At 38.7% G+C, this 27065-nt stretch overlaps 1 protein-coding gene and 1 long non-coding RNA gene across 4 annotated transcripts in view; both read right to left on the reverse strand.

Annotated features, from left to right (window-relative positions):
- PDE3A (phosphodiesterase 3A) overlaps positions 1–1913 on the reverse strand; it is a 263316-nt gene extending 261403 nt beyond the window's left edge. Inside the window, exon 1 of one of the 3 annotated variants that reach the window (XM_068659285.1) lies at positions 66–1832. In XM_068659285.1, coding sequence (XP_068515386.1) covers positions 66–950 — 885 coding nt within the window. In that variant the 5' untranslated portion in view covers positions 951–1832. Of the gene's footprint in view, positions 1–65 lie in introns of all 3 variants that reach the window. The other 2 variants (XM_068659276.1, XM_068659294.1) reach the window with 2 other exon arrangements.
- A 3544-nt stretch (positions 1914–5457) lies between these two features.
- The window catches only part of LOC137843740 (uncharacterized), a 55685-nt gene continuing 34077 nt past the window's right edge, over positions 5458–27065 (reverse strand). The window contains exons 4-5 of the long non-coding RNA XR_011089660.1: positions 14394–14502; positions 5458–13118 (exon numbers count right to left, since the gene is read on the reverse strand). This is a non-coding gene — a long non-coding RNA (uncharacterized lncRNA). The remainder of the gene's footprint in view (positions 13119–14393; positions 14503–27065) is intronic.

Raw genomic sequence — 27065 nt, forward strand, 5'->3', positions numbered from 1 at the left:
GCAGCCGGAAGGGCGCGCCGGGACCCCGCTTCTTCCCCCCTGCGGTCCCTCGACCCCTGCCCTACCTGCTCGCGGGGGATGCAGGGCAGCGAGGTCCGCCGGTGGCTCTTGCTGCCGCCCGACATCTCGGCGGAGATCATGGAGCTGGACCGCCGCCGACGCCTGAGCACCGGGGCTTCGTCCGCGACCGGGGGGGCGGCGGGAGGCTCCGCCAGCGGGGCGGCCCGCCGGGGGGGCCAGAGCCGGTCGGCGTAGCCGGCCAGGAGGATGCCGAGCAGCCCCAGCAGGTAGGCCAGGTAGGGCCGCCAGGACGCCGGGACCCTATCCAAGGCGACGAGGGACGTGGTCCTGGCCGCGCTAGTCACGGCGATCATCAGGACGCCCTGCCTCGGCTTCAGCACCAGCCATGTCACGGCGGCCAGGCAGCTCAGCACCACCCCCGCGGCGGCCAGGGAGCGCAAGCGATCCTCCCCCGCCGCCAGCGCCGTCTGCGCCGCCGCTTCCCCCCCGCAGCAGGCGGCTAGCAGCAGCGCCGCCGCCCGCGGCCGCACGCCGCCGCGCAGCAGGTAGCGGCCAGCACCGAAGAAAGCCCCCGCCAGGCCCAGGGGCACGGCGCCGAGGGGCAGCCAGCCCCCCAAAAAAAACCAGCCCCGCGACCCCGCGCCCCCCTCCACCGCCAGCTCCCGGCCGCGCTCCCCCCTCGCCGCCAGGGCCAGCAGCAGCAGAAGCAGCAGCGCCCAGAGGCAGCCGGCGCGCAGGGCCGAACAAAGTTGCCGGCGGCTCCTGGTCTCCCCCGGCAGAGGCTCGGTCCCGGAGGCCGGCCCCGGCCCCGGCCCGGGCCTCGCCGCCCCGCCGCCGCCTCCCCCCCGCGGGGTGCCGGGCGGCCCCCGCTGCCGCCCCGCCGCCGACAAGCGCCCGCCGGAGAATGCCCCGGCGCCGCTGGAGGCCATGGACTCAACGGGCCGCCCCACCCGGCCTCCCGCCCCGGGGGCTTTTCCCGGCTGGGGTGGGAGCGAGCCCCCGGTGAGGGTCAGCGCCGGCCCGCGGGGGGCAGGCGGCGGGCCGGGGGCGCTCCCCGCCGCAGCGTCGGCATTTGGCGGGGGACCCCCCTGAGCCTCCTCCCCGAGCCTCGCATGAAGGGCCGGGGGGCGCCTCGCCTCCTCCGCGACCACCTCGGGCTGCAGGGGTGCGGCAAAGTTAAAGGAAAAAAAAGAAAAAAAAAAAAAACACACAAAGAAACGGGAGAGACGCGGGGAGATCCTAAGCGGTGTAAGGAAGAGGGCGGGGGTATGCGGGGGGTGGCAGCTGTACCAACTCCGAAGTGCTGCTTAATTTCTAGGCCATCGGATGCCCCTCGGGCGCTCCCGGCGAGCAGGGGCGGCGCTGCCCGCAGAAGGGTCCCCGCCCGGCCCGCGGGGTCCCGGCCGTGCCCGCTACGAACGGCGGGGAAGAGCAAAGGCCGGAAAGGCCGAAAAGTGGCAGATGCAAGGCCAGTGGAGCCGGGGCAGCAGTTGCGGAGTCCTGCCGGGATAGCCGCAGGAGGCACCCGGAGGGAGGCTGCTGCGAGGGGGAGAGGGAAAGAGGAAGAGAGCGAGAACGCCTTTCCCTTATGAACGCTGCCGGGATAACCCCTGAGTTTCGCACGGAAATCTTAAGTGATGCAAGGCCCTCTCCCCTCCCCGGGAGAGAAGGCAGCCGAAAGCCCAGAAGCGAGCCCAGACCCGCTCGAAACAACGAGGGGCGCGGGGGGGGCGGCGGAGGCTCTAATTGCGCAGGAGGCTGCCGGGGAAGACGGGGTCGCCGCCGGCGGAGCGGCCGGACCGGCTCGTGGGGAAGGAGGCTTCTGGGGAAGGAGGCTCCGTGTGCCAGGGATGGGGCCGGGGCCGGGGCCGGGGCCGGGGCTCGCCCCGCGCCCGCCCCCCCCCGCTGCCGCCCCGCAGGAGCCCGTGGTGCCACCTGGGCGGCAGAGCGCCCCGCCACCAGCCAAGGCATAAATCTGCCTGTCAGGGAGGGGGCAATTACGAGGCCGTAAAAAAGTCAGGAAGATGAATGCTCGCAAATGATGATCGCTGTTTTTGTTGTCGTTTTCGTGGGAAGCCCGGACTGAAATCCCAAAGGCAGCGGGCGACTGTCCTCCGAAGCGCTGCGAGCTCCGAGGCTGTGGCTCCCTCCAAACGCCAGTTTCCTCCCTCCCTTCAACCTACCTCTGCCTCACGGCTCCTCCGGGAGGCTTTGCCCAGGGCTGGGGGCGCCTCCCTGGGCTGCCTGAAACGGCCATGGGAGAGATGGCCCCAGGTGCAGGCTGCAAACCCCCGCACCATCCTCGTTAAAGACCCAGGTGCCAGCAAAGGGCGCGAAGCAATGTATTTAGCACATAATAACGTAAACCACAGAGAAATATAATCACCAGCTGTGAAGTTACGGAACATTAAGAGCCAGGAAGCGAACAGATTAGAAAACAGCATCTCCCGGCTAACTTCCCCCTTGAACATACACGAACCACTAATTTGAGACAGATTTATAGCCTTTGCTTATTTATTGGTGTACCTATCTGGGTATCATGCCTATCGTTCAGGATGTGCCTCTGAAATGGTAGCATTAGTGAAAAGTTTGGGATTTTTACTGGAAATGGGTCGTAAAAACTGAGTATGATTTTAAATAATAGTCTTCCAACCTATTATGGGATATGGATTTATTAGTCATTTTTATATTTGAAGCTAGATTTGGAAACAACATAGATATTGTTAGCAAAGTTTGGCTCTGAGGAATGGAAAGCTGCTTTTTTTTTTTTTTTTTTTTTAAAGGCTAAGGGTCCAGATTAAGAACAGCTGGAAAGGTTTACAGTTTATTCTGGTGAGACAGCAATCAGGAGGTTGCCATATACACCTAGAAAAATATAACTGGGTTCCATCTTCCCAAATCATCAACATCCCAGAGGCAGAATCGGGGCCTAGGCAGTAGTAATGATATGACTCCTAACATTTTTTTCAACATTTTATAAATAAAATGCATCTCTTGGATATGTTTAACTCTGCACCAAAACAGTGCACACAGATATTACAATACTGGATGACAACACATGCCAACAGTTGCAGTTCAGATATATCAAACGTCTGACCTCATCCTTCATACCAAGTAGAATTTGGTTAAATCTTAATTTACCTCCACTTTGTTACTTTACAATTGGATTTACTGACAGCAGAAATATTGATACTTTACATAGTCTTAAAAAAAGAAAAAAAAAAAAGCAGAAGTAGAACAATAAATTTTCCCTATCTTTAGTTTTTGCTCCATAACCACTTTAAACCACTTTAAATTTATATTACCCTACACAGACCAAAGTGGATAGCCACTATACTCTGTATTCTTTTAATCTGACAACTGTAATCTGTGGTGTTTTTTTTTTTTTTTTTTTTTTTTTTTTTTTAATCTTACAATGAATTATTCACTTTAGATCAAAAGCAGCATTTTTTTTATTTATTAGGCTGGACACATTCTAGGTTAGTTTAAAGGAATAGATTTGTAGTAGCTTTTATTCTAGTGGTTTGAACCTATTACCAAGCTTCATTGTTAAACAAAAAGTAGCAGTCATTTAATTTTGGCATCTCCAACAAAAATCAATACCAGGTGGGAGAGTGTTGTAGGTGATGAGCCAAACAGAAGGTGAGTTTCACAGAAGACAAGAGACACTACCCATTTAGGAGACTTTTCATGAACTGCCAAAAAAATAAAAATGGTGTTGGAATGAGTTCATGCTTCAGGATATTATTCCACCAGACTGGGCTGTCTACAGATAAGTACATCTTAAGCAGTATGTTGAACAAATAGTTAGAGGCAACTGAAAATCTTATCTTCCTTCTCTAGTGAAGAGAACTTCTGGGAGGATAGATTGTACCCCTGAAAACAGTGAACAGCTCAAGACTCCTGAAGTTCTGGGAAATGTAGGCTTTTCAGCACTTGAAGAGTCAGATTCCTTACAATGAATAGACATAGTAACCCGAAAAAATGGAAACTGTTACATATGGTTAGGTCATCAGAGCAATGTATTTAAGTACCATTTTCCCGTTCTTTTGAAAAGAACGAGAGTCCACAAACGAAGCTTTGGTATATTGAAAAGCAAAGTACTACGTTCCTTGGTTATGATTTTGTTCAAAAGATGCTTGAGGCAGGGGAAAATTCTACATAATGATCAGTTGGTCTCTCAACCTTCACATTTGGGCAAATGTTTTTGAGGTGGGAAAGAGCTACCATTGACAGAATTGGCTACCATAAATAAAATAACTTTAGGAAGGGTTTTCTTGGAAGCATCTGTTCTAGCATGAAATAAAGAAAAAACGGTTGGCAATCTGTCAGAAGAAATCAGAGTTAAGAAATAAATCAATTGATCCATCAAATGGATCCATTACTGATATCCCATTGTATACATGTGCTGGAGCAGTATCAGCCATTCACCAAAGAAACTATCACTTGCAGAAGATTGTGCTGCAGTGTAAACCTAGCAATACCTATTTTCCACCTGAAGAGGTAAAGGTTGAGATTTCTTTGAGACTTCAGAGAAGATGAAACCATTAAGTTAAATGGGTACCCTTGCAGAAAGGTCTGGAGGAGAATAACAGTGAATGTCAAATTAGATAAAGTTAAAATAGATTTACCTTAAAAAAAAAAAATCTTGCTCTGGATCACAAAGAGATGTAAGGGTGTTTTGTACAGCCAACAGTTCCCCAAGACTTAATGGTCTGTCTCAGAATCACTCCTCCCTTAGTTATCATGGTGTCTACTGTCATTTCTTGATAAAGCAAACCATCTTTTCTCCAAAGTTAAATGGTAATTTAGTGGAGAAAATAAAATGTCTTTTATTCATTACTATGTTCAGGAGGTTGTACTCTTATCTAATCTACCTAAAGGACTTTTTCAAGAAGCACCTATGCAGAACATGATTCCCCATCTAAATGCGGAGAAATTGCTTCCCTGACCAGTTCTTAAGGAAAAGAGGAAAGATTTTGTAACAGGACTGCTTAGCCTAGCTATATGTCTCTCCCGTCTGTCCAGGGTTAGACAACCACCATTTGTTTAGTTTGTCCACACTTCCCTAAGGCCTCTTCTCATACCACTGCTGGCTTGCGGTTACAGTAAGTGGGCTGCAGTTGGTCTGGGAAACCACAATAAACATGTACAGGCTGTATCCTATAGCAGGTTACGTGGCCTGTCCTCCCAAAAGAAATACAACAAAAGGAAAGTCCCAGATTGTGCAAAAATGCTGTGATTAAGCTGCAGTGAGAAGTGATGCTACTGGGGATAAAGGAGCAGTAGTGAAAACCAATTAAATTCTACACATCTTGGAGAGTACCATGAGAGGAAAGAATATATAGACAATCTCTATGACTTGTTCATCCAGTTTTACCTGTATCACTCTCGGTCTATACTTGAGGTGAATATTCATACATTTTGATTATTTTTCTTTCTTCTTTCTTCTTTGTAATTAAAGTTTTCTCACCTTCTTATGACTTTGTGCAATGTATGTAGATAATTCTATATGTATAAATCTGCTGTGTGAATCTTAGTTTACTGAATAAAGTTAAGATTGCCTAATTTGTGAAACACAATGCTATTAAAACCTATACATGATGGTAACAATTTGGACTGTGGTGACACCTTTCTCTGTTAGGAGCTCAAATCATTTTACAAACATTACTGAACAATTCACACTACCTCAAGGTCTTCTAAATTCTCAAAAGTTTAGATGAGGACCAGGAGGCATCATGACATTTATAGATGTCTGTCTATAGAAGCACTTAAAATATGCTTACTTTTAAACATGAGCATTTTTCTGACTTCAGTGGCAAATCATAAAGAATATCACATGAAATTCAATTTAAAGTTTTGAAAAGGATAAATTTGTCATGTAACTCTAACCATCTAGTACAAGATTTCATCATCTGAGTGGTCTCACTGATTCAGTGATTCTGATAGTGAATGTGGCATTGAAATGTAGTTACTGGGTGTATTAGATTAAGTTTTATAACATTTTGCATCATGGAAATAGTAAATAATGTTACTTTGGGGTTGAGTGCAGGCATACTCACAACACCCACATTGCATCTGCTTCATTTAATTCACATTTTCAAGGTTTTCTTCATAATAGAATGACTGAGGTACGTAATGAACAAAAATGAAGTCCTACAATGTGGAGAGCATCCATCTGATGACAAAAACCTTCCTCAAACTTATTCATACATGGTAATTTCCATTGGCTTTCTCTGCAGGGTAGGCAGAAACAATTATGTTTACTTTACTAGGAGAAAAATTTAAATATTAATTCATTGTAAAGATTGGTCTGTGATTCAGATTTTGCTGATGTATAGAAGTGAGTTTTCAGTTTCCATAAGTCTGTTACTCTTTCATCAGAAGCATTTAAGAAATTACAGCCTTTATATTTCAAAATAAGTATCATTCACAAATGAATTGATTATTTTTTGCTTACTTGAATGGTCATGCTGTAATGAAAGAATCAAATTCTAATTTGGGGAAGGAAAGTGTGTGACCAGACCTTTTTGTGAGATATAATTTATATATTTTGTACATACATATTACTGATTGTTTTATCAGTATGTGTATATAGAATACTGTGCTCAGATGGATTCCTGATGAAGGTAACACATTCTGGTCCCAGAGAGCTGCTTACAGGGTTGGAGATAATATATTCAGGGATTTCTTCCCTATTTTAAATGCAAACCTCCATCTAGTTTTAACAGCAGGGAAGTCAGTCACAGGATGTTCACAACTAACATATAAGCTATTAAAAGTAGAGTGTATTCAATGATGTCCATGAAGGGAAACTAGTCTTCAAAGAGTGATACCATTTTATCACAACAGAGAGTTCATATTTTGCATAAGTTCTTACTTCAATATTAAACATAGTGCTAGTCTACAGAAAATTAATCTCTTATGCTTATGCATATGTATATAAACAATACCTTGGAAACATATTCTTCTGGAACAAGGCATATTTTATGCTTACCTTTGATATGCAAACAAATCATAGAGTCAGATGAGGTATGTGAAAGCAGACTTGAATCCTTCAGAAAAGCTCTTTCATTCTGAGGGGTGGGAGTGCAGTCCCTGTCCCTTGGAGTTTGGAAAACAGATTAATTTCCACTGACATGTGCTGAACATCATCCACACAGGTTGGCTCTCAAAGGCGCTGCTGAAATATTGCATGCTTTATTATATAGAACAAGTATTTTTAGCAGTTTCTTGGTATTTTTAAAAGAAAAATTATATAGTGATATGATCACAAGCCCATTATTTATTTATTTATTTGAGTGGTGGTGGTAATCAGAATTAATAATACCAGTATGATTGTCCTACTAATCAGATTTGCTAACCTTTTGATAGCATGTGAAAATTATGCCATAAGCTTATCTCTCTCATACGTTTAGGTTCAGAAAAAATAACTGAAGAAATATTGTATGTTAAAGTTTTGAAGCTGTGTGAAGTATAATTTTGTAATACTGGCTTTGAAGGCAAATATTCAGATTCTTTAGAAAAATAATAATTACTAATATTTTGGCTGTTTGTTTCCGATCTGAAAAGGACCCTCTATTTATTTTATACTTCAAATGGTGCTTAGTTTTCTGATATCTAGGTTAAGGTTAATTAAAAAAAAAAATAGTGGAAAAGTTAACAGAAGAGAGGCATTCCTAGATGTGCATTATTTTAAGGTAACAAACTACTCAGCAAATTTCAACAAATTTCCTACAACAAATGTTTGTAGGATGAAACCCTACTTCCCATTGGCTTCCATTTCACTGTAGCATCCACCTACTTTGTTTATAAAGACCTCTTGGACTTTACCCTCATCTATTTTCTTTCTGATGTTCAAAAACACTCTGCAAAAGGCACAAGAAGGTCACAAGTTCATCAAAAAGGAATTTCAAAGCTAATGCTCAGCTTGCCTCTAACATAACCTGTTCTGTGACAGTCCTGGATGATGACCCTGAAAAACCATGTGGTATTTACTAACATGTGATATTGTCTTTGGTGTTAGTTCCATTTTATCTTGTGTCCCAGAGCTCACACTACCAAAAACGTTAGTAGACAATGATTATTTTAAATAATTATGTACACTAGTTTTTGTTGTTGTCGTTGTTTTCTGTTTTTATGATTTGTAAGTGTGCACACAACCCTTTAACGTGACAGCCTAGAAAATGGGAAAGATATTACCAAAACCTGTTTTCCTAGTAATACAAACAAAATGCATTTCTGTTTCAACAGGTGAGAAACAGAAATGTAGGCTGAAAGTAACTGTTTTAACTAGCGTATTACAAACAAGATCTCTCATAATAAAGGGATGTTGAGCATGAATTCTTGCCCTACCAATTAGGCAAAAGAGTAATTCATTTCACTGAAATAATTCTCACTTGACATGTAATACACACAATCAAAGTTACAGGCTCATTAGTGACTTACTAATGAAAGTCTCCCTCTGAGACACATTAGGAAGCCACTTTTAGAGGAGAAAAAATGTTAAGAGCAAAGTCTTAAAATAATATGCAAGAAGCACAAGTTTTTAAGTTGATCTGGAATCAAATTGCTGCAGTTACTTAGATATTTAAAGATGCAAATAAATATTTAGTAAGATTTTTAAAAATACACGGTTGATCTTGAGGTGGCTACATCCAAAAATTCTTCATCTCTGCTTCCAGTGTTAAGCTAAATGCGTAATGTTTCTGGGTATGCCTAGGAGTCTTTCATTGTCAGCAGAGCTGAATTCCCCATGTCTAATTCATGTCCAACAGGTTTCACAAGCACATTTCTCTGCTGGTATCACCTGAGGAACTGTATCCCAGAAGCTTGAATGTGGTAATCATACACAGTGGGCTCCCAAAATCACTAGTCAAAAGATGCAGGGGGCTGGGTAGAAAATTATTCTCTTATTCTTCAAAAGAATTCTTTTAAATTCCTGCCTCTGGAATATTTTAGTGATCTTGAAAACTGTTGATGAATCTATTTCACTTTGCATAAATAATTACAAAAAAATAATAACAAGAATCTGTGCTAAAGAGAGAAGCAATGAGTATGGTTCTGCAGCCCTGAGGCAGGAACATTCACTGAAGGCCAGAGACACCTGGATCTCAGTCCCTGTTCCAGTGGCTGGTTTATAAGATTTATAATGTAAATGTTAAATATAAGATAAAAATTTATTTAAAATGCATAAACCAACCACTGAAACAGGGGCTGAGAACCAGGTGTCTCTACTCTGTCATGAATATCCGTGCTTTTTATGGTTTCCATCTTGTTTGCCTCTGTGAGCTACACACTAAAACCTTCACATGGCTGTAAGCTGCAATAGACATACATGTACATGCCAGGAAGCCAAGCAAAGCAGGAGCTCTCTGCAAGAGCTGATTATGTCTCTTTAGGAATCCCACAAGTCTATTGCTGGGTTAGACTAGATTAGCCACACCACTGGGTTAAAGAAGCAATGAAATAATATTACCCTCAAAAGCCTGAGCTTCCAGACTCTCTCCCACAAACAGAAATTCAGATTACTCCATGATGCACTATATTAATTCATAGCAACAGGGCCAAACACACGACTGAGATGCTCCTAGAAACCATCCTTGGCCTGCTTAAGAGTCGTCTGTGGTTCAGGGTGGTGTGAACCCCTCCTCAAGGGGCATGGTTGCCTTTTGCTTTCTCTTGCTTTGGAAAATAACTTCTAGCTACACATCAACAATTCAGGGGAAAAAAAAATCAGTGGTATGTAGTCTACATGTATTTTATAGGTGAGTCATGCTGTTTTTTAAAACCAAAGAATCCTTATTTCTTGTAAACCCTCTTCAGGTTGGGGCACGAGTGGGGTGAATGGCTTGCTTCCCAGCTATTTCTAGAGGCTGGTGGTTACAGTGGGGTATATGAAGGTGCAAGAGAGATCTGAGATCAAGAAATTAAACCCAAGCCTTCCCTTCCTTCATTCTTCCTGGAAGAAGAACATCTTGTTTCTTCTCCCAAGTTTGATTATATCTTTTATTCTATGAATTTTCAATGTGAAATCCATAAGCAAACCCCAAAGAAAGGACAGGAACCCAATATGGGCTGTCCCTTTTCCTTGCTCCCAGGATTATTGCCTCTTTACTGGGCTGCTGTGGGATCATACTTTCTTATTTGTTGTCTCTTAGGCTTTGTGCATCCCTCATGTTGTAGTTCCATCTTGGGGATTTGGTCCCAAGTGACTAACTGAGAAATTAATATATCAAAACTATCTGTACAGTAATTCTGGCCTTTGGGTACTTAGGAGCTTAAGTCTCACTGAAAGCTATAGCTTGTAGTGACGGACTCCTAAACCTTTAGAGGCTCCTTTTGAGAATGTTATTCTAAATCCTGAAATTTTGATATTTTTAATCATTCCCTTTTAACCACAAAAAGGATATACCTGAATCTAGAGATGATCTAAACACATTCATTTTAATTTAAGGTTGTTTCATATGTATAAATATTATTTACCACCAACAAGAGGAGCAAGTGACATTATCCATTTCTAAGACTGTGTACTTATGCGTAGTGTCAGAACATTTACAGATATTATATTACTACTGTAAGATCTCACACTTGTCATGAGATGATTTTAGTGGGAAAATGAGAAACTTATAGGTGTGCTCAAGTGGCTTACAGACTTACACACCACACAGTAAGATTTAGATATAGTACAGGTAGGTGTAACTCTGCTAACATCAAGAGAGCTGCATATTTCTTTCTCAGGTATGTGCTGCCACTTGAGCAAGTACAAGAACACAAGTATTTTTAGCAGCAACTTTATGGAGCTTAATTAAATTAATTTCCTATTCACACTACCTCCTTCAGTTTGTTTCCAGGTCTAATACAGGAACCATATGGAGAGAGGCACAGGAAGATAAGTAGGCGTTGCATGCCATTACTCACCATCTGCTTAGGCAAGCCGTGCTGAGCCAAACAAGGAACAGGTCATGGCTCTGACGACATTCACAGGTCAGAGCCCCTCTAATTGACTATGTGGACTACAGCAACATCTCACTGCCAGGGAATGCATAGGAAGATTTTCCTGGGGTTACTGTGAGAAATGAAGTCAGCAAGTGGTCAACTGGTGAGTAAAGAACAGTGAATGAAGATAAAAAGCAACAGAGAAATTAAAGCCTGTGTTGAGAGAGGGGATAAAAAGTGAATGAAGAGTGATATAGAGGTAAATGGCAAAGGCATAAGTGATACGGCAGCATAAGATGCTGAAATGAAAATTTTAATTGCAATACGAAGTTCTACACTTATTATGAACTGGAGATTTTGCTCTAGGCTTCATAACCTTATAGTGTAATATTATTCCAACTGACAATTTATCACTGAGGTCCTTTCTTAGTAAAAATTATAAAAGCATGAGTGTATGTTAAATCATATGGCATGCATTTACCCAAGATTTGTAGGTGAACTTAGCCACTGCAGAGCTGTGTTCTCAGAGAACCTGCACTGCACTTCCCTGCACCTGCAGAGAGCTGGAAATGGGAGGATAATTATGAGTATTGAAAGGCTAAGCCAGATGTTCCAGGAATGGAGGAATTTCATCTTTGGTTGGCTGGCCTCTCTGGGCAGGAAAACAGAAAAAGGAAGTGTGGTGTTTGAGCTGGCATGTGCCATGCAGTCCTTGCTTGGTGAGTGCCAGGCCTCTGCTGTGGGAAGCTGGGCCTGGGGTTGTTACCACAGACCAGGCAAGTGCAAAGCCAAATACTGAATGGACAGACAAGGCTGAAGTGTTAAAGGAAATATGAATGTGAAATAGGAGCACATGCAAATGAAGGGAGTACAAGCCTTACGTGATACAATAACTTAGCACATTCCACAGTGTGTCATTTCAAAAAGATGAGGTGTCACTTCTGTGACGCTTGGATCACTTACACTTATGCATTTTAACCTTTTACCAGAACAAGTATATAAGAAAATATCCAGCAGATATGTTTATATTTGATATCTTTTTGTTTTGTTACCAAGATTTTTTTTTTTTTTTTTTTTTTTTTTTTTTTTTTTCTTAAGCAAAAGGAACTCAATTAAACAACCAACTCTGTACTTACATTTTTCCCTGTGTTGGAACATCCATTTTCACTTCCTCTCAGCATATTAAACAATACCATTAAGGTAGTCCTGCTTACAATTTAGAGCAAGAATTTCTGCCTCAAGGCAGCAGCCTTAATTCTTAAAATTATATATTGTAAACTGAGTAATAGAATATATTCTTAATCATACATTTCAAACACTTTTTTCAGTTCCCCCTTCTCTTAATTTTCTTTTCAGAAGAGCAACTTAGATGCACAGTGGGTTTGATAATAATAAACAAATCTTTGTCAGCCAATTCCAACTCCTTTTTCATAAATTCATGCAAAACTGTCAACATGTCAGTGGACTGCAGTGCTTGATTTCAGAGAGCTCTGAAGGAGGAAGGAAAGTATTATGGCAAATATATTATTGAAAACAGAAATCTCTCAACTGAATTGTACAGAGAGACATTTTAAGATTAAAATAATAAATGCACAGAATGAATGAGAAAGACCAGATGACACAGCAGTGTCAGGCATCAAAATGAGACTGCTATGAAATTAATGTCTGATCAGAATGTTTACTGACAGACTTCACAGTTTTTCACTCTAATGTGAAAGAGACAGACTTTTTTTTTTTTTTCCTTTTTTTCTCACATGTTGAAATGTCACTAAGTGATTAATTACCATGCAAGTTCTGTGGCATATAACTCTCTGGTCTTTGGATAGAGAAAGACCTTTCCATCTCGATGACAGGGAGCCCTGGACTTTGCCTGTGGAGCTGTGTCCTGAGACTCCATAACAAGATATACTTGTCTTGTGTAGCCTTCACTTCTCATACATACTTCCCACTCCACGCATTTAAAGGATGGCTTTGAGGATGGCATCGTAGCTGATGTCAGTTGTGACTCTACCAGATTATTCTTCCTCTGCTCAGCCAAGAGGTAGATGCCTCACTCCGCTCAACTTAAGCCATTCACAGATGGCAGCTGATGTGGTCAACATCTGAACTGCTGGTCCACCAGTGAGGCAGCAATGCTCAGAAGGGCAAGGCCTCTCCATCTGAAGGCAGATAAAGATATCAGTGAGAGGGGCAATCTCTTAAACAAATTTTTTTTTTTTTTTTTTTTTTTTTTATGGCTATACAGGCTTGGTTAAACAAATCTGCAACAATGCATTTACCTCTACTGTTGTTAGTAATTGTGGTGGGCTAGATCTGCTGGAGGAATCTATTGTTTGCTTGTTTGTTTGTTTGCTTTCAATACAGAAAAACAAAACTAATCGTTTCAGGGAGGTAGAAAACAAACAAAGGTCATTTCCCTTGCTTTGTGATCAAGGGTGAGAAAAGACTGAACAATAGATTAAGATAAAACTTCTGTGAAATAAGAGAATGAGATGCACCATGGACTAAAGTTATTTCTCTCAGAAATAACTTTTTTCTCTTAATTACCAGTGCTTGAACAATCATTTTTGAAACAAACTTGGGGGATAGTCTGCCCTTACTTAAACATCTGATAATTGCATAGATATTCTTCCTTAAGCTTGCTTCGTTATGTTTGTCACCTCTACAGAAGATGTCAGTAAGACATAGACAACTGCCACTATTTGATTTGATCTTTGTTTCAGTTTTGCAGGCAGGCAGTTTTACCTTACTAGCAGTTGGTTCTCTAGGATTTGGGTGATTTTCAAGGTCCCAGGATTTGGGTGATTTTCAATTTCTGAGCAACAAACATAGTGAACAGTCAATTAGAAGATGTAATATATTTTATCTCTTCCCTGGTGCCTCTGTGGGGAACAGAGTAGTTATCCAGATGAATTTCTTGTATGGTGACTATAATTTTTTGTATGGAGTTGGGTTGTAACTGTGACTCCTGTCTGTACATAACAGCCTGGTGGAAGCGCAGTCGACAATAGGAGCAGCAGACAGGCAGGCAGCAGCAATGCTCCCATGGTCCCCCAGACAACAGGTGAGCTGCTGAGCTGCTGGACTGATGCTTACATCTAATGTGCTGCATTACGTTATTACGTCGCTAAACATACTCATACATGCTCTGTGGAAAGTACACAGAACCAAGTGATCTAGAGCCTGGACTGTTACAAACTCAGAACCTGAGCCAGATTTGCCAAATTTCACAAAATCACAAAAAAAAAAATCACAAAATGTTTTAGTTAACTTTGAGTATTCCAGGACATATCTAAAATTTCAGTTGCACCTCTTCTAATGAGCAATACTTCACACTAAGAGAGAGAGTAATGTTTTTTCCCTTAAAAACTGCTTCCAATTTCTTTAGTATTTTTTCTTAATTTTAGAACAATGTGAGCAGGTTCTCCACCCACCTTTCATCTCATTGGTAGCTAAACAAACTTTCATGCCCAAGTAAGTTTTGGAGTCAGGCTATCCCCATTCATCCTGCAACTTCAGGAAAGTCTTGCTCATCTTGATAACCTGGGAAGGAGGAACACAAATGGATTTTGGAGTGCTGAAGTGCGTAGAGGACAACCAGAGAAGGCAGAAATCTGTTGCTGTAATCAAGCTAAAGAGAGACAAAAGGGATTAATTTAGAATATATTGTTCCCTCAAGTAAAAGCTACACTAATAGGAGACTGAAACAGAAGAATTTGAGTTTAAGTCAAAGAACAATTCCTCATTTATAAATACAGTGCAAAATAAAATCACCACATAAGACATTTTGCTCACTAATGTTTGATGACCATCACATGGAAGTTGCATGCTTTATTCTTTATAAGGTATTCCAATAATTTAGTTAATTACTGTCTTTACTAAATATTATTAATATTACTAGTGTATAATAGGTGGGTTTTCTTGTCTTATGCTTGATATTCTTTCAATGAAAAAAATATATTTTTTGATAAAGCTTAGTCAGTGTCTGACAATTTGCAGTTTTTACTCTTGTAAGTCTTTTTGATTTTTTATGAAGTGTAAATTCCCATTTGACATCTGTTAATTGTAGTCTAACTAATGTCTGCATTGGTATGGTATTCTTTGTAACTTTATTTTTTCATTTGTATTTTCTCCATGTATACTTTGAGTTTGCTAAATATGTTGAAAAGCTTCAGTCTGACGAGCACTCAAGTTAAAGTTATCACTACTGTATAGATCCATTCACAACTGCATTTAAGTATTGGTACTTTAAATTAAGTATGGGTGAAACACAGTCTATTTGATAGTTTATGAGCACTTTCAAAACCACGAAGCCATGTAGAAAAAAATATCTAGATCATATATCAGATTATATCAGACATACAATATCAGACAACTTAATGCAGGGAAAAAGTAAAATATAAGATCCACACAAAAAGAATGCAGCATATGTCAGAAGACTGAGACCAAAAGGACCACTACTCCATGAATTTTTTTTCTTTTCATAGCCATAATGTAAGACATTTCAGCCAAGAGGTAATTTCTTAGATCTAAAGAAAAAAACTCTAAACCTTATCTTCAGCATCTAAAGATGGGCACTGGCTATAGAGCTATTCTAGAGATCTGAAATGCAGACCAGAAAATTTTGTTTTATTAAAAGCAACAGGATTTCACCCACAGTGTGTTTACTGACATAGTCTGAGCTCAAGCATTCATTTTTGCATCTTTTTCCCCCCTCTATCTTATCATGAATCTTTGTATTAACTAAAATATAACAGTAAAGCTTGTCAAGAATCTGTACATTTAAAAGCCTCAAACAGAGACCTTGTTTTTGTCTCTCAGATTTTACAAACAAAAAATCTTTCTGAAAAAACGAAACAGAATATGGAAGTATTAGATGTACATTTTCTTTCCAGAGTTTTTGAACATTACTGTGCTGATGCAAGACACAAGAACATCATCAATACTAGAGCATGTGGAATTTTCACGTAAAGTGTTTTTTTAAGAAAGTGAAAATTAAATATATCATGGAAAAAAGTCATGTTTTTTCTATTAAGAAAAAAAATCACCTTGCATTTTGAGTTAAAGAAAAAAATACAAACAATTCAGTTTGAATGAAGTCTGCTTTACACACCTAAACACTGAATCAAACAAAATTATTTTGCTCTTAGGAGAACTGAATCTACCATGAAGTTGCTCAATAAAGGCTGATTCCATAAGGAGTACCTGGGATTATATTAGAACAGGACTTAGGCATTTTAGTTTCACCATTTTCCTTTTTTTCCTTCCCTGCATTCTCTCCCTTTTCTTCCCTTTCCTTCTCTGCATTCAGATGCGTTAGACTGCTGCATTTATGATGGTAGCAAGATTGTGCTTTTCTTCCAGAAGGATGGAATACAATGTCATTCCATTCATATTTCAATAGAGTATTTTGACAATACAATGCCACAATAATGATAAAATAATTAATTTAAAATGGAGCCCCATGTAGGATGAAATGAACATTTTCAGTGGTTTTGCTAAAAAGAACTGTACTCCAGTATTATACAGATACAAAAGAGGTGAGTGATTCTCTGGAATGGAGAGTTCATCCTTTCCTGACCATGCACTGAATTTAAGCCTAAAGACAAACAAAACTGTGAATTGCGAGGTGGTTTTGATTTCATATTGTAACCAGCAAAAACATAAAAAATTGCCCAAGTCTAAAACATAAAAAATTGCCCAAGTCTATCTGAGATGTCTGAAGACGATCTTGCAAATTAATCTCGACCATTTGAAATTCATCATGAAATTTTGAACCAAACACATTTCATTCAATAGCTGACACTGTCTAAACACATCTGATAAAAGAAAAAAAAAATAAATAAAAAAGTATTTCAGTTCCAAAAGTGAGAAAATAGTTATCAGCAAAGCAGGAAACATCCAGCAGTGATGGATCGGAATTGGGTAGTTAATAATAATAATAATAATAATAATAATAATAATAATAATAATAATAATAATAATAATAAAATCAAAGTAGGTAAAGTGGTAGTTTAGCAGGCTGAATTAGATATCTATGACCATGTGATCATCACCTTTATTTGTAGTATAACAAATAAAGGAAAATTTGAAAAGATAACTGGGTAGAAGGCCAGTGCAATGTAGGACTTGAGGAAAATGGTAACAGACACCCATACCCTGGATATTGCTGTTATATTTTCTTACAGAACAACAGAAGACACTTTGCTGAAGCACTGAGAAATTGCACACCATTTCCCAGTTAACAAAAATATTTTACTACATGTTGGTAGTTATATATCCCTCCAGAAACTCTAACAGTAATTCATTTATATTCCTAGGCATGCTTGCACATATGCATAATGGGAGACAGGCTGTTAAGAATGATATTGCTGTAGGTGTTAATTCCAAGTTTAGATCACAAAAATCTATAATACAAAGAGAAAAATATTTTAAAGAATCATAATTGTAAAGTTACTGAATTAATATGCTGACTGGGACTTGCTTCTGACAGGTCCAGCACATTAGGTTCAGATATACTGGCACAACTGAGTTTATCAGGAGTCTGAAAGTCTCTGAGAACATTCAGAATGACGTTTGGGATAACGGGCATGAATTTCAGCCAGGTCCTTCATATACCCATTTGCTGCTATCCATTTTTGGCTCCAAATACATACCAAGATCAAATTCCCAGACTTTCTCAGTGCCCAAGCAAATATTATTAAACCCAGATTTGGGACATTCATAAAACACGGACCCAGCATGTTAATGTACACGCCTGTTGTCACACAAATGCAGTCAGACAGACGGTCGGGAACCAAGAATGGTGTTCTGAGCTTTACGTGGCTTTGATGTGTTGCATGTCAAGAATAAAAAGATTGCATCTCACTGATGCCATGTCATGAGATAGTCGCAAAAGGCATCTTTATTCTGTTGAGATTAATCTCCTGTGATCTCTCCAACAAGCTTGGGGAGGGAGAGATGTGTTCCTTGAGGCAGCAATTTAGTGACTAAATCAGACTGCTGCTCTGAATCTCCCTCTGGGGAAACCTCTCTCTCTCCCTTGACCGTGGAAGAAAGCCTACAATACTGAGCTTGGCTCTGTTAACAAAAGCTAGCAAGATGCCAGGCTACAATTTTCATGTCAAGTAACAATTTCCCTCTCCTCTCCTCTACTCTCTTCTCCTCTCCTGACTACTTGAAGCTGATGTTATTTTAACTGGTAAATGATATCAGATACAACTGTAAGGGAGCAGAGCACATAGGAGTGTTGGCAGTAGGCTCTTGCAGTTACAGTGCTTGAAATCAAGGCTTGCATCAAGAGGGGCCCTAGGGACAGGGATAGTCCACATCACTGCTACCTTTACTGAAGGAGATTCAGCCAAGATGTGCAAATGTCTAAGAGATGCATTCTGCTATGTCAGCAACTAAGCCTTGTTATCTTTCATGAGAAAGATACTGCTGCCTCCCTTTATGATGAGCACCTATATGTAATTTTAAACGTGTAGAGAAAATAATTTTCAAAGACAGATTTCATCCACCCTGTTCACCCCGACTTTCTTCTTCCACAAAAAAACGTGTTAATATCTTCACTTAGTTCTTCAGAACATGAACTTTGGAAAGATAAAGTTAATATAATAGATATGTTGTTGTATAGGAAAAAAATAAATATGGAGTCAAATGTTTCTAATTTAAAAAGTCAGTCTACTTCAGAGAGTGCTTAATGGAGATCTAGCAGTACCTCCACAGCCGATGCCAGCATTCTCAGGAGAGAATGTGCAGAACTTGACAAGGTTCTTTTTTTCCCCCCTATTTTTTTTTTTGTCTCTTTCTTTGGTCTCACTACCAAAGAAAATTATTATTACTAACAGTAATAATAATTAAAAAAAAAAAAAAAAAGAGAGAGAGAGAGAGAGAGAAAATAAAACACCTTGCAAACACCACCAAAACAAAACAAAACAACAAAAAAAAAAACACACCCTAAAGTGGGAAGCTCTGCATCGGCTGGTGGAAGACGTTACCCTGAATAAACCAACAAACTGAAGTTTACTGCCAGAGTGAAAGTTGTCTTTCCAGATTAAATTAACAAAGTCACCGTCATCCCACTTCAAAACAAGATACTTTGTAAAATAGTTCAGAGAATGAATCCACAGATAATTTGAAATATTGATCAGGATAGAGAAGGTTGGCATAACAGTCTTCTGTAGCCCCTTTTGCTATTTTGACTTATAATGTGTTCATTAAGTATTCAGGAGGATCTGAATATATATTTGTACCTCATTTTGATCACATGCAGAATGTGTGTACTAGAAAGATTTTCTTCCAAAGACATAAAAATCTATCCAGAACGTAAAAATAAGTCTCACATCACAGCACATCATGAAATATTACTGAGTCAGCTTGTGACACTAAGCAGCAGTAACACAAAAGTAAAACAAGATATTACTGCATCCTACATATGTGGTCACTGGTACAGTTACTTGTTTCATATGAATATCTACTCTTGAGCAATGCCTGCAAAGGAATGTTCAAAATCAAAATAAGTCAGCTGAAGATATAAAATCTGTTACTTCTCTTCCAGAAAAACATGTATGTAATATCTTTATAGCTCAATAAAACATCAATTTCTCCTGCATTTGTCATGAAGAAAAGGTTTCTAAACACAACATTTAGAGCATACACGTACATCCCCAAAAGATTATTTCTTCAGACTACTTATAATCCTTAATTTACTAAAGAAAGGGAAGGAATTTTTATTTGGTATTCAAGTGTACGTTTGCTGTTTGTTTGTTTGTTTTTGTTTTGTTTTGTTTTTCTTTCCTAAATTAAGATAAGTGTTATGATTCTGAAAACTTTTAACATGAAGGAAAAACTGCCTTATTCAGAGCAAATATATCCATTAGGAAAATAGTTAAAAAAAAAAAAAAAAGTACTACATCATGCCTTTGTCAAACTCTTACGGACTGCAGCACCAGATCATATATAACCTGGCTACATTTACAACCTGCTTTTGTCATTCTCTGGGAAATCACACTTAAAATTAAAATGCATTATTACAGCATTATAATAATTACATTAAAATATGATATTATAACATTATTTATTGTTTTTCTTATTTGATAAGTAGCTGACTAAAATTATCCACATATGAATTCATGTTAAGGGCAATATTAAAAATGAGCTTACACACAACAGCAATATAAATCTGTATTTTCACATTATAACACTTCAGATATTAACAGTAACTATTTGCGGAATCAGTTTTGAAAATGAAATGATGGGGAAAACAGAGAGGAAAGATATTCCTCTTGGCTACCTGAAGTAAAGCAAGCATTTCAGACACATGGCCACTGTTGCCATTTTGTATCTTAATATTTTATGCAAAAGAGATATTTTTCAGTGTAGAATGTATTTTTCCAGTGTAAAACAAAAAATTAGACATGCCATGCAAATTTTAATATATATGGGCAGGCTTACTGAACTGCATATTTATCACACAAAACATATTTATATACCTGTATGTATATGTATCTGCATACATGTCTCTCTATACACACACAGATACATACACGTTTAGATATGACTTTCTAGATTGTATATGGAAACTCATTGCAGATGCAATTTCAGTAAAAGTAAACTGTGCCCTCAGCAAAAATGGAGTGCCAAGGAAATTTAGACATTTCACAACACAAAATAAACCACGCTGATTGCTTACATTACCTATATTTCCGATTTAGACAGTTTATTAGGCTGAATAAGGCAGTGAATTTATTACCACACTGTGACCAGAGTTGGCATTACCATATACTGATAAGGACGCGTGTGTGATTTTGCTGTTGCTGTTATTTGTTTATTGATTAGCATAATTTTCATTGAAGTTTCTTAGTATTTGGACGTTGTGAATAAATGTAGGAATTTTATTTCTGCTTCAAGAAGTTGAAAAAGTTGTACATTTGCTTTCTTCTAAATACAAGCAGAACTATCCTGCTAAATTATCAAACTCTGCCACTTTAACTGTATTTTGAGTTCTTTCATGGTTCCTTTAAGGGAAAACACAAGTTGAATCTTAATTTGTGTGAGGTTCTCAAAGACCATTGTGAAGCTCATCTCTCAGATTAAGAAAGCATATTTTAAACTCTTTTCCCATGCCTAGCATTCATAAAACTTCCACATGGCAGTAAGGGATCTTCTTTGCATTTTACACAAATGTATTCTACAGATTTCAGAGAGACTTAGTGATGTATGGATTTGATATATCTTTTTTGCATAAAGACAGAATAAGGATATTCCCCTAAAAATAGCTCCTGGGTTTTATTTCCCCTGAGTGTTATCCTCCAGATATTAGTCCACACTTATAAAACAACATTTGTTGAGAAGTTTCATAAGTCTTCCAAACTTCCAAAACTGAGGTAAGGAGGAAAGCAATTTGGAAAAGCTTTTCCAAATTTCATTAGGATGTCACAGTTAAGCATGTGATATTCTTAATGAAGCCAATGAAATTTGCATTCATCTTTTCCATGGGTCAACTGTTTTGTCCTGCTCCTAGTTAAAAGCATAGAAATATGAAATGTGTCTCCGACAGTGAAAAAAAAAGATATCCATAACTGCTATTAAACAAACCAACAGAACAATACAAAATGTGTCAATCAAAGGCCAAATTACTGCTGTGTATAAATATCATAGTACTATCTAAAATGTTAGTCTTTCTCTAACTAAAGCTCTAACTTTTCTGTTCCATGGCCATGACACAGACGTACAACCTAGAAGCCATCTATTTTGAGAAATAAAGTTGATTTCTAACTTCTCATGACAGTCATTCATTATTGTTTTTGAGGAGAGTAGCTCTGAACAGATGTATAGTTACTCTAACCATATTTACAGGTGATGGAGGTAAGTAGCACAAATTTTGATCCAATTCACACCTTTCTATTTTTTATATGAAGTCACTTTTTAGGCAATTACAGAATGCATTAGAGGACTGGGCAGAAGATATCTAAAATGAAGCCACAAATTTTAACCATTAATATTATTATCTTTTTAATAGTGGTTATTAAATTGTTAACAATCTTGAGTTTTAAATTATTTTTTAACTGTTCAGGAAATTACATGGTCTGCATGGAAAAGTTTAATGAAAATTTATATTTCAGGTTTCCTGTATTCCTCCACTAATTATGAAGAGGATGAAGAAGGAGGGAAAGAAGGAGAGGAAATTGTCAACATGGGAAGGTAATTAACATAAAATAAGGTTTAGTTGAAATCTAATTTTCACCAAAATGTTTTCTCAAAAGAAAAATGGTCTATCAACTCTAGTGCTGAGAAATTAGCACACATTTTACACAAACTATCAAAAGAAAATGAAGACTAAACTAATTACTATAAATCAACTATGAAGTGCAAAGACGCTTCCAACATTTCAGAAAGTTTTTACTGACACTCTGGGGTTAGTATATCCCAGCTGTAATTTACCACTGAAATGATGTACAGATGCCAGTAATTCCAAGATTAGGCACAGTCCCTGAACAGGAACAACAGGGAATAGAGTTTATTATTGCATTTGCTATCCAAAGTTGGAAAGGTTTAAGAAAAAAAAAAAGATATATATATATATATATATAGTGGCAGTTAGAGCTTTTTAAATTAGGACTATTCCCTGTGGTCGGACTATCCCCAGGAAACTTAGTAATTGCTTGACTTATATGACTATTAGCATCTTCTTGCTGATGGAAACCCATTGGGCCACCTAATTCAACAAAATTGCAACAACAATTGAGAAAACCTACCAAATGCGGTGATGAGCATGGCATATGACTCTTTTACAATCTCTTGAAGCCCCTACTATTGGTCAACAAATAAAATATATTTTGTAATACATTCTTCTTGTTGAGAAAATGCAAGCATGCTGGCATTCTCCAAATCACTACACAGAAGTGAATTAGGGATAGGGAAGGATGGGAAATTGGATTATGATATGGTTTTGATTTTAAAATCTCTATGAAATGAACAAAAATAAACATGATTTTCTCCTCTGTAGGACAAGGAAAAATACATGATCATATTTTATTAGGAATTTATCTAGAATAATAGAAGTCATTCAGGAAGTTGGTCCAATCATCTAGGTAACAGGCAACCTAAGAAATGTCAGCATAAAGCCACATTAATACTATGTCATTAAACTCATTTCAGCAAATATATCTAGTCACAGAAAAAAAAAATATTAGGCTGCTTGCTTCAGTGCATTCAAGGAATCAGGGTCAATTCTTCATTTATCAGCAACAATAAGAGCACTAGAAAATGATTATAAGGTAAATATACTTCAAAAATATATATGTATGCAAACATTTTGCATTACAACCACCCTTGTAAGGTAACTAAGAATATTGGAGGTGTGGCATACAAAAAGCTGAAGGGAAAGCAGGGAGTGTCATGCTTTGCATTTACAAGCACTTCTGTTTTACGTTTTGATTTCCCAACTGCCTGAGAAATCATGAACTTAGATTCTGTTGGCTGCTCTTTAAAATAATCTTACTTTCTGGAGTTATGTATTTCCTTTGCCTTTCACGTAACTATAAAACACTCATTTCAACAGGTGAGACACATTCCACCTTGCAGGTGTGTCCCGGCACATATCCCACCAGTGCTGACTGCAAAGGCCATAATTATACCCAGGTCACACCTGAATCTCCCAGAGCAGGATCAAAGGCCAGAAGTAGCTTTCACAATGTCTGGAAAGAGAATGTGGGTGAAAAGTGACTTTACACAGCTCTATGGGAAGGTATTTCATCTGTTACCAGCATAGTCTGGGTACATCACTTCTACATAATACTTTTTTTTTTTTTTTTAATACAAATTATTTTGTTGAAGTCATCAGTGGAACAAGAATAAAGCTGCAGAGCAAAACAGCCAAACAACTCAGCAGGAAGCAGTTACCTCTAAGGGGAATTAGCAACGGGAAAATTAAGACCCACTACTAAAAAATTCCCCTGTGAACTTTTAAGACTAAGTAATTGTCATCCAGGAATGTTATTTGCCTTATAATTTGTTTCTAGAAACAGTATCCAAATCCACATATCCAGACAAGTAGATATTTTTTTTTTTTTGTTGTTCAGACACATCATTATATTTTGGGTATTTTGACCAGAGCTTCCCAAATTTACATAATTTTCAAATCTGCAGCTTTATTTCAAGCATGACTTTATTATATTTAAGATTTGTTTAAAAAGTTGGAAATTGAAACTCCTTTCTCCTTAGGAAAAAGTTGCGGTATCACTGCCAATTGCTGAACAGACTGCACCTGTCTCCTATACCCACTGAGTTTTGGCTATTGTCAAAGTAAACAGGCAATGGGGCTGATTTGATAGAGCTGTTCCTGTGCCTGTTAAATCTCACCAGCTTTTCCTTCATTTCAGCAGCCCTTTCCCTTCCCTTCCAAACCCCAATCAAATCCCCATGTTTTAGTTTTCAGCAATGAATCCAGTACAAATACTCACAAATACCTAATTACTGGAATTACATAGCTCTGTTGCCTATCACGATTAACTTCTATCATTATTCAGCAGGAAAATTCATGCTTTTTGCATTTTGGGTTATAATTACTTACTCCTGTGGAAAGGCAGCTGTGTGCTGGCACTCAGACCCCATGCCAGTCCAGCTCCTCACTGGTGTTAGCACACAATGCGTCAGGGTCATAGTACAAAGTGAAGTTGCCTCATTAGCATCTCTTGACTGAAAAGGGATATAACTTAAAATGATTCCATCTGTTTTCAGTACTGCTTTGTTTATACTTTCTAATGCTGTGTTTTGGCAGTCCCAGGCACTATTTATTCATCACTGTTGTCACTTACCCATTCATCTAGCCACAGAATTTTGAATAGGAGTGTTCACTTAGGCAGAATTTTCTTTGCATATTTGCTTGTCTTCTTAGATACAAGTACCCAATATTTGCTTGAAAGTGCAATCCTGAACAGACAGTCATGTGCAAGAGAAGAGACTGGAAGTGAAAAGGAATAAGGCATGTTTGATGACACTCTCAGTATAGTTTCTGTCAACAGATTCCTCCTCTTTCTGTATAATGATCTTCCTGTGCTGCATGGGAAACTCTCCCTTATTCTAGGAAAGAGCAAGATGTCCTGGCACATGTTCAGAATTTGCATGTTTGACTATAGTTTTTATTCTTAGACTTATGCAAAGCTTTTCTATGATCTGCAGAAATGAGTCCCCGTGAGACCCAAATCAAGGAAGAAGGGAACTACAAGGTAGATGGACACAATTAAAATAGTGGAAAAACACACTGACTGCTGCTTAGAAAGGTGTGTTATAAGAGAGAAAACAAAGGGACAGTAAACACAAGATGTATATTGCGCAACCTCCCAATGAAGATAATTAGTGGTGGGAAGCAACCACTGAAAAAAATTATTTCCTGAGGTTACAGATAAATGATTGCATCCATTGAGGGTTTCAGTGACTTCTCAGTCAGGGCACAGATGATGGTTTCAAACACAGTCATTAAGGTTAATGTTTAGAGAAAGCATGGCTTAATTATCTAATAAAAATGTCCTAACAGATAATGGAATTGTTGAAATCACAGCTAAAAGTTGTTTATTCACTCATTTCATGATGATTTTTTTCCCCCAAATTCTAATCATTCAAAGATCAGAAGGGAAAACTAGTGAGGAAAGATTAAAATAAAAATTCTGTTGACTTTTAAAATTCACAAAGTCCTCATGAGATGTTTGATTTAGTCTGAAGTATCTGAGCCTAAATGTTTATTTTGATATACCTGACACTTCTCTTCAGCTTGCAGAAGTCTACCTACTCCTATGAATATTTTAGTAATCCAAAACTTCACTTAAGATGTAATCCATGTTCTCTCTTTTTTTTTTTCTTTTTTTTTCCCACTCATTAAACTCCCATTAAGGGTGAATTTCTGCTCACTTCAGTAAATCCACTAATCACGTATACAAGGTAGTTAGGCAAGAATCACTCTGAGAAGAATATCTTTAGTAATAAATTACATTGCATTCAGCAGAAAAACATGTTTTATTTATGATATTTTGTATCATACATAATTTGGGGACTGGGAGACTTGGACTGGCAACAAAGAACATTCCTTACTTTTAAGCAAACTTTTATTTATATAACCTCTACCCAAATCAGAGATTACTTCAATGCATCTGTTGAACTGCACAGAACTGATGTAGTTGTACACATTCAGAAATGAAGTCTTTTTTTTGTTGTTTCTTACTAAATAGCTCTATCTGAAACATGTAGTAATTAATCAACACATAATGAATGCATTCGTATTTGAAAATCACAAGAAGGGGAAATTATTTGCAAGAGAAATACCGTGAATAGAAATCAACTTAAAAGTAACAAGGATTAGAATGAATTCATTTAAATAAAATAACTGAATAATCTTTCACTTGCAGAAAGATGCATATAGACATGTATAATGAACGCATTTTTTAGTTATATTTCAAATGACAAGTTGCAGAATCAAAATATGTCTTAAAGAATTATAAGTAAAAATCACCTGCGCATAAGAAGCTCCAACTGTTATCTCTATTTCAATTTTATTTTGAGAGAAATACTTTCAGTGTTTCCACAGCACTTCAGAGACCACAAAAGCATGTTATCCAAGTTGTTTGAACTCTCATCTTTAAATGAAGCTGCTCCAGTGTCTCAGAAGCCACAGCACATGGGCAAGAAGAAAGCTGTATTACATTTATCCTAACTTTGACTTTTTAGGGGCATTACAGTACTTGGACCCACAGGTCTTCTCCATTGTGTGGGATAGTCCCCTTGAGGCCTTCCCATTAGCTAAAAAGACAAGGCTGGTGGGGAGGAGGAGAACTCATCTTGATCGTATTTCCTCAAACATTTGAAAAAGGTTAGTCTTCCTGATAACTGATGAATGTTTCCTTCTTTGCTGGAATGTCTCCAACCCTCCCACTCTTAGAAGACTATGATAATGTCTAGTTTTGTCTTTTCAGAAAATAGTTTCCATAAAAAATATCTCTTCCCCTAAGCTCTCCCAATCCTTTTCTCAGTGTGAAATGTAATTTATTCAACTAGGAGTTCTAGAGGGACATTCAGTTCAATTCCACATGACAAAGCATTGTGCCTGTTTT

The sequence above is a fragment of the Anas acuta genome, chromosome 1 (assembly GCF_963932015.1).
Source record: "Anas acuta chromosome 1, bAnaAcu1.1, whole genome shotgun sequence".
Lineage (NCBI taxonomy): Eukaryota > Metazoa > Chordata > Aves > Anseriformes > Anatidae > Anas > Anas acuta.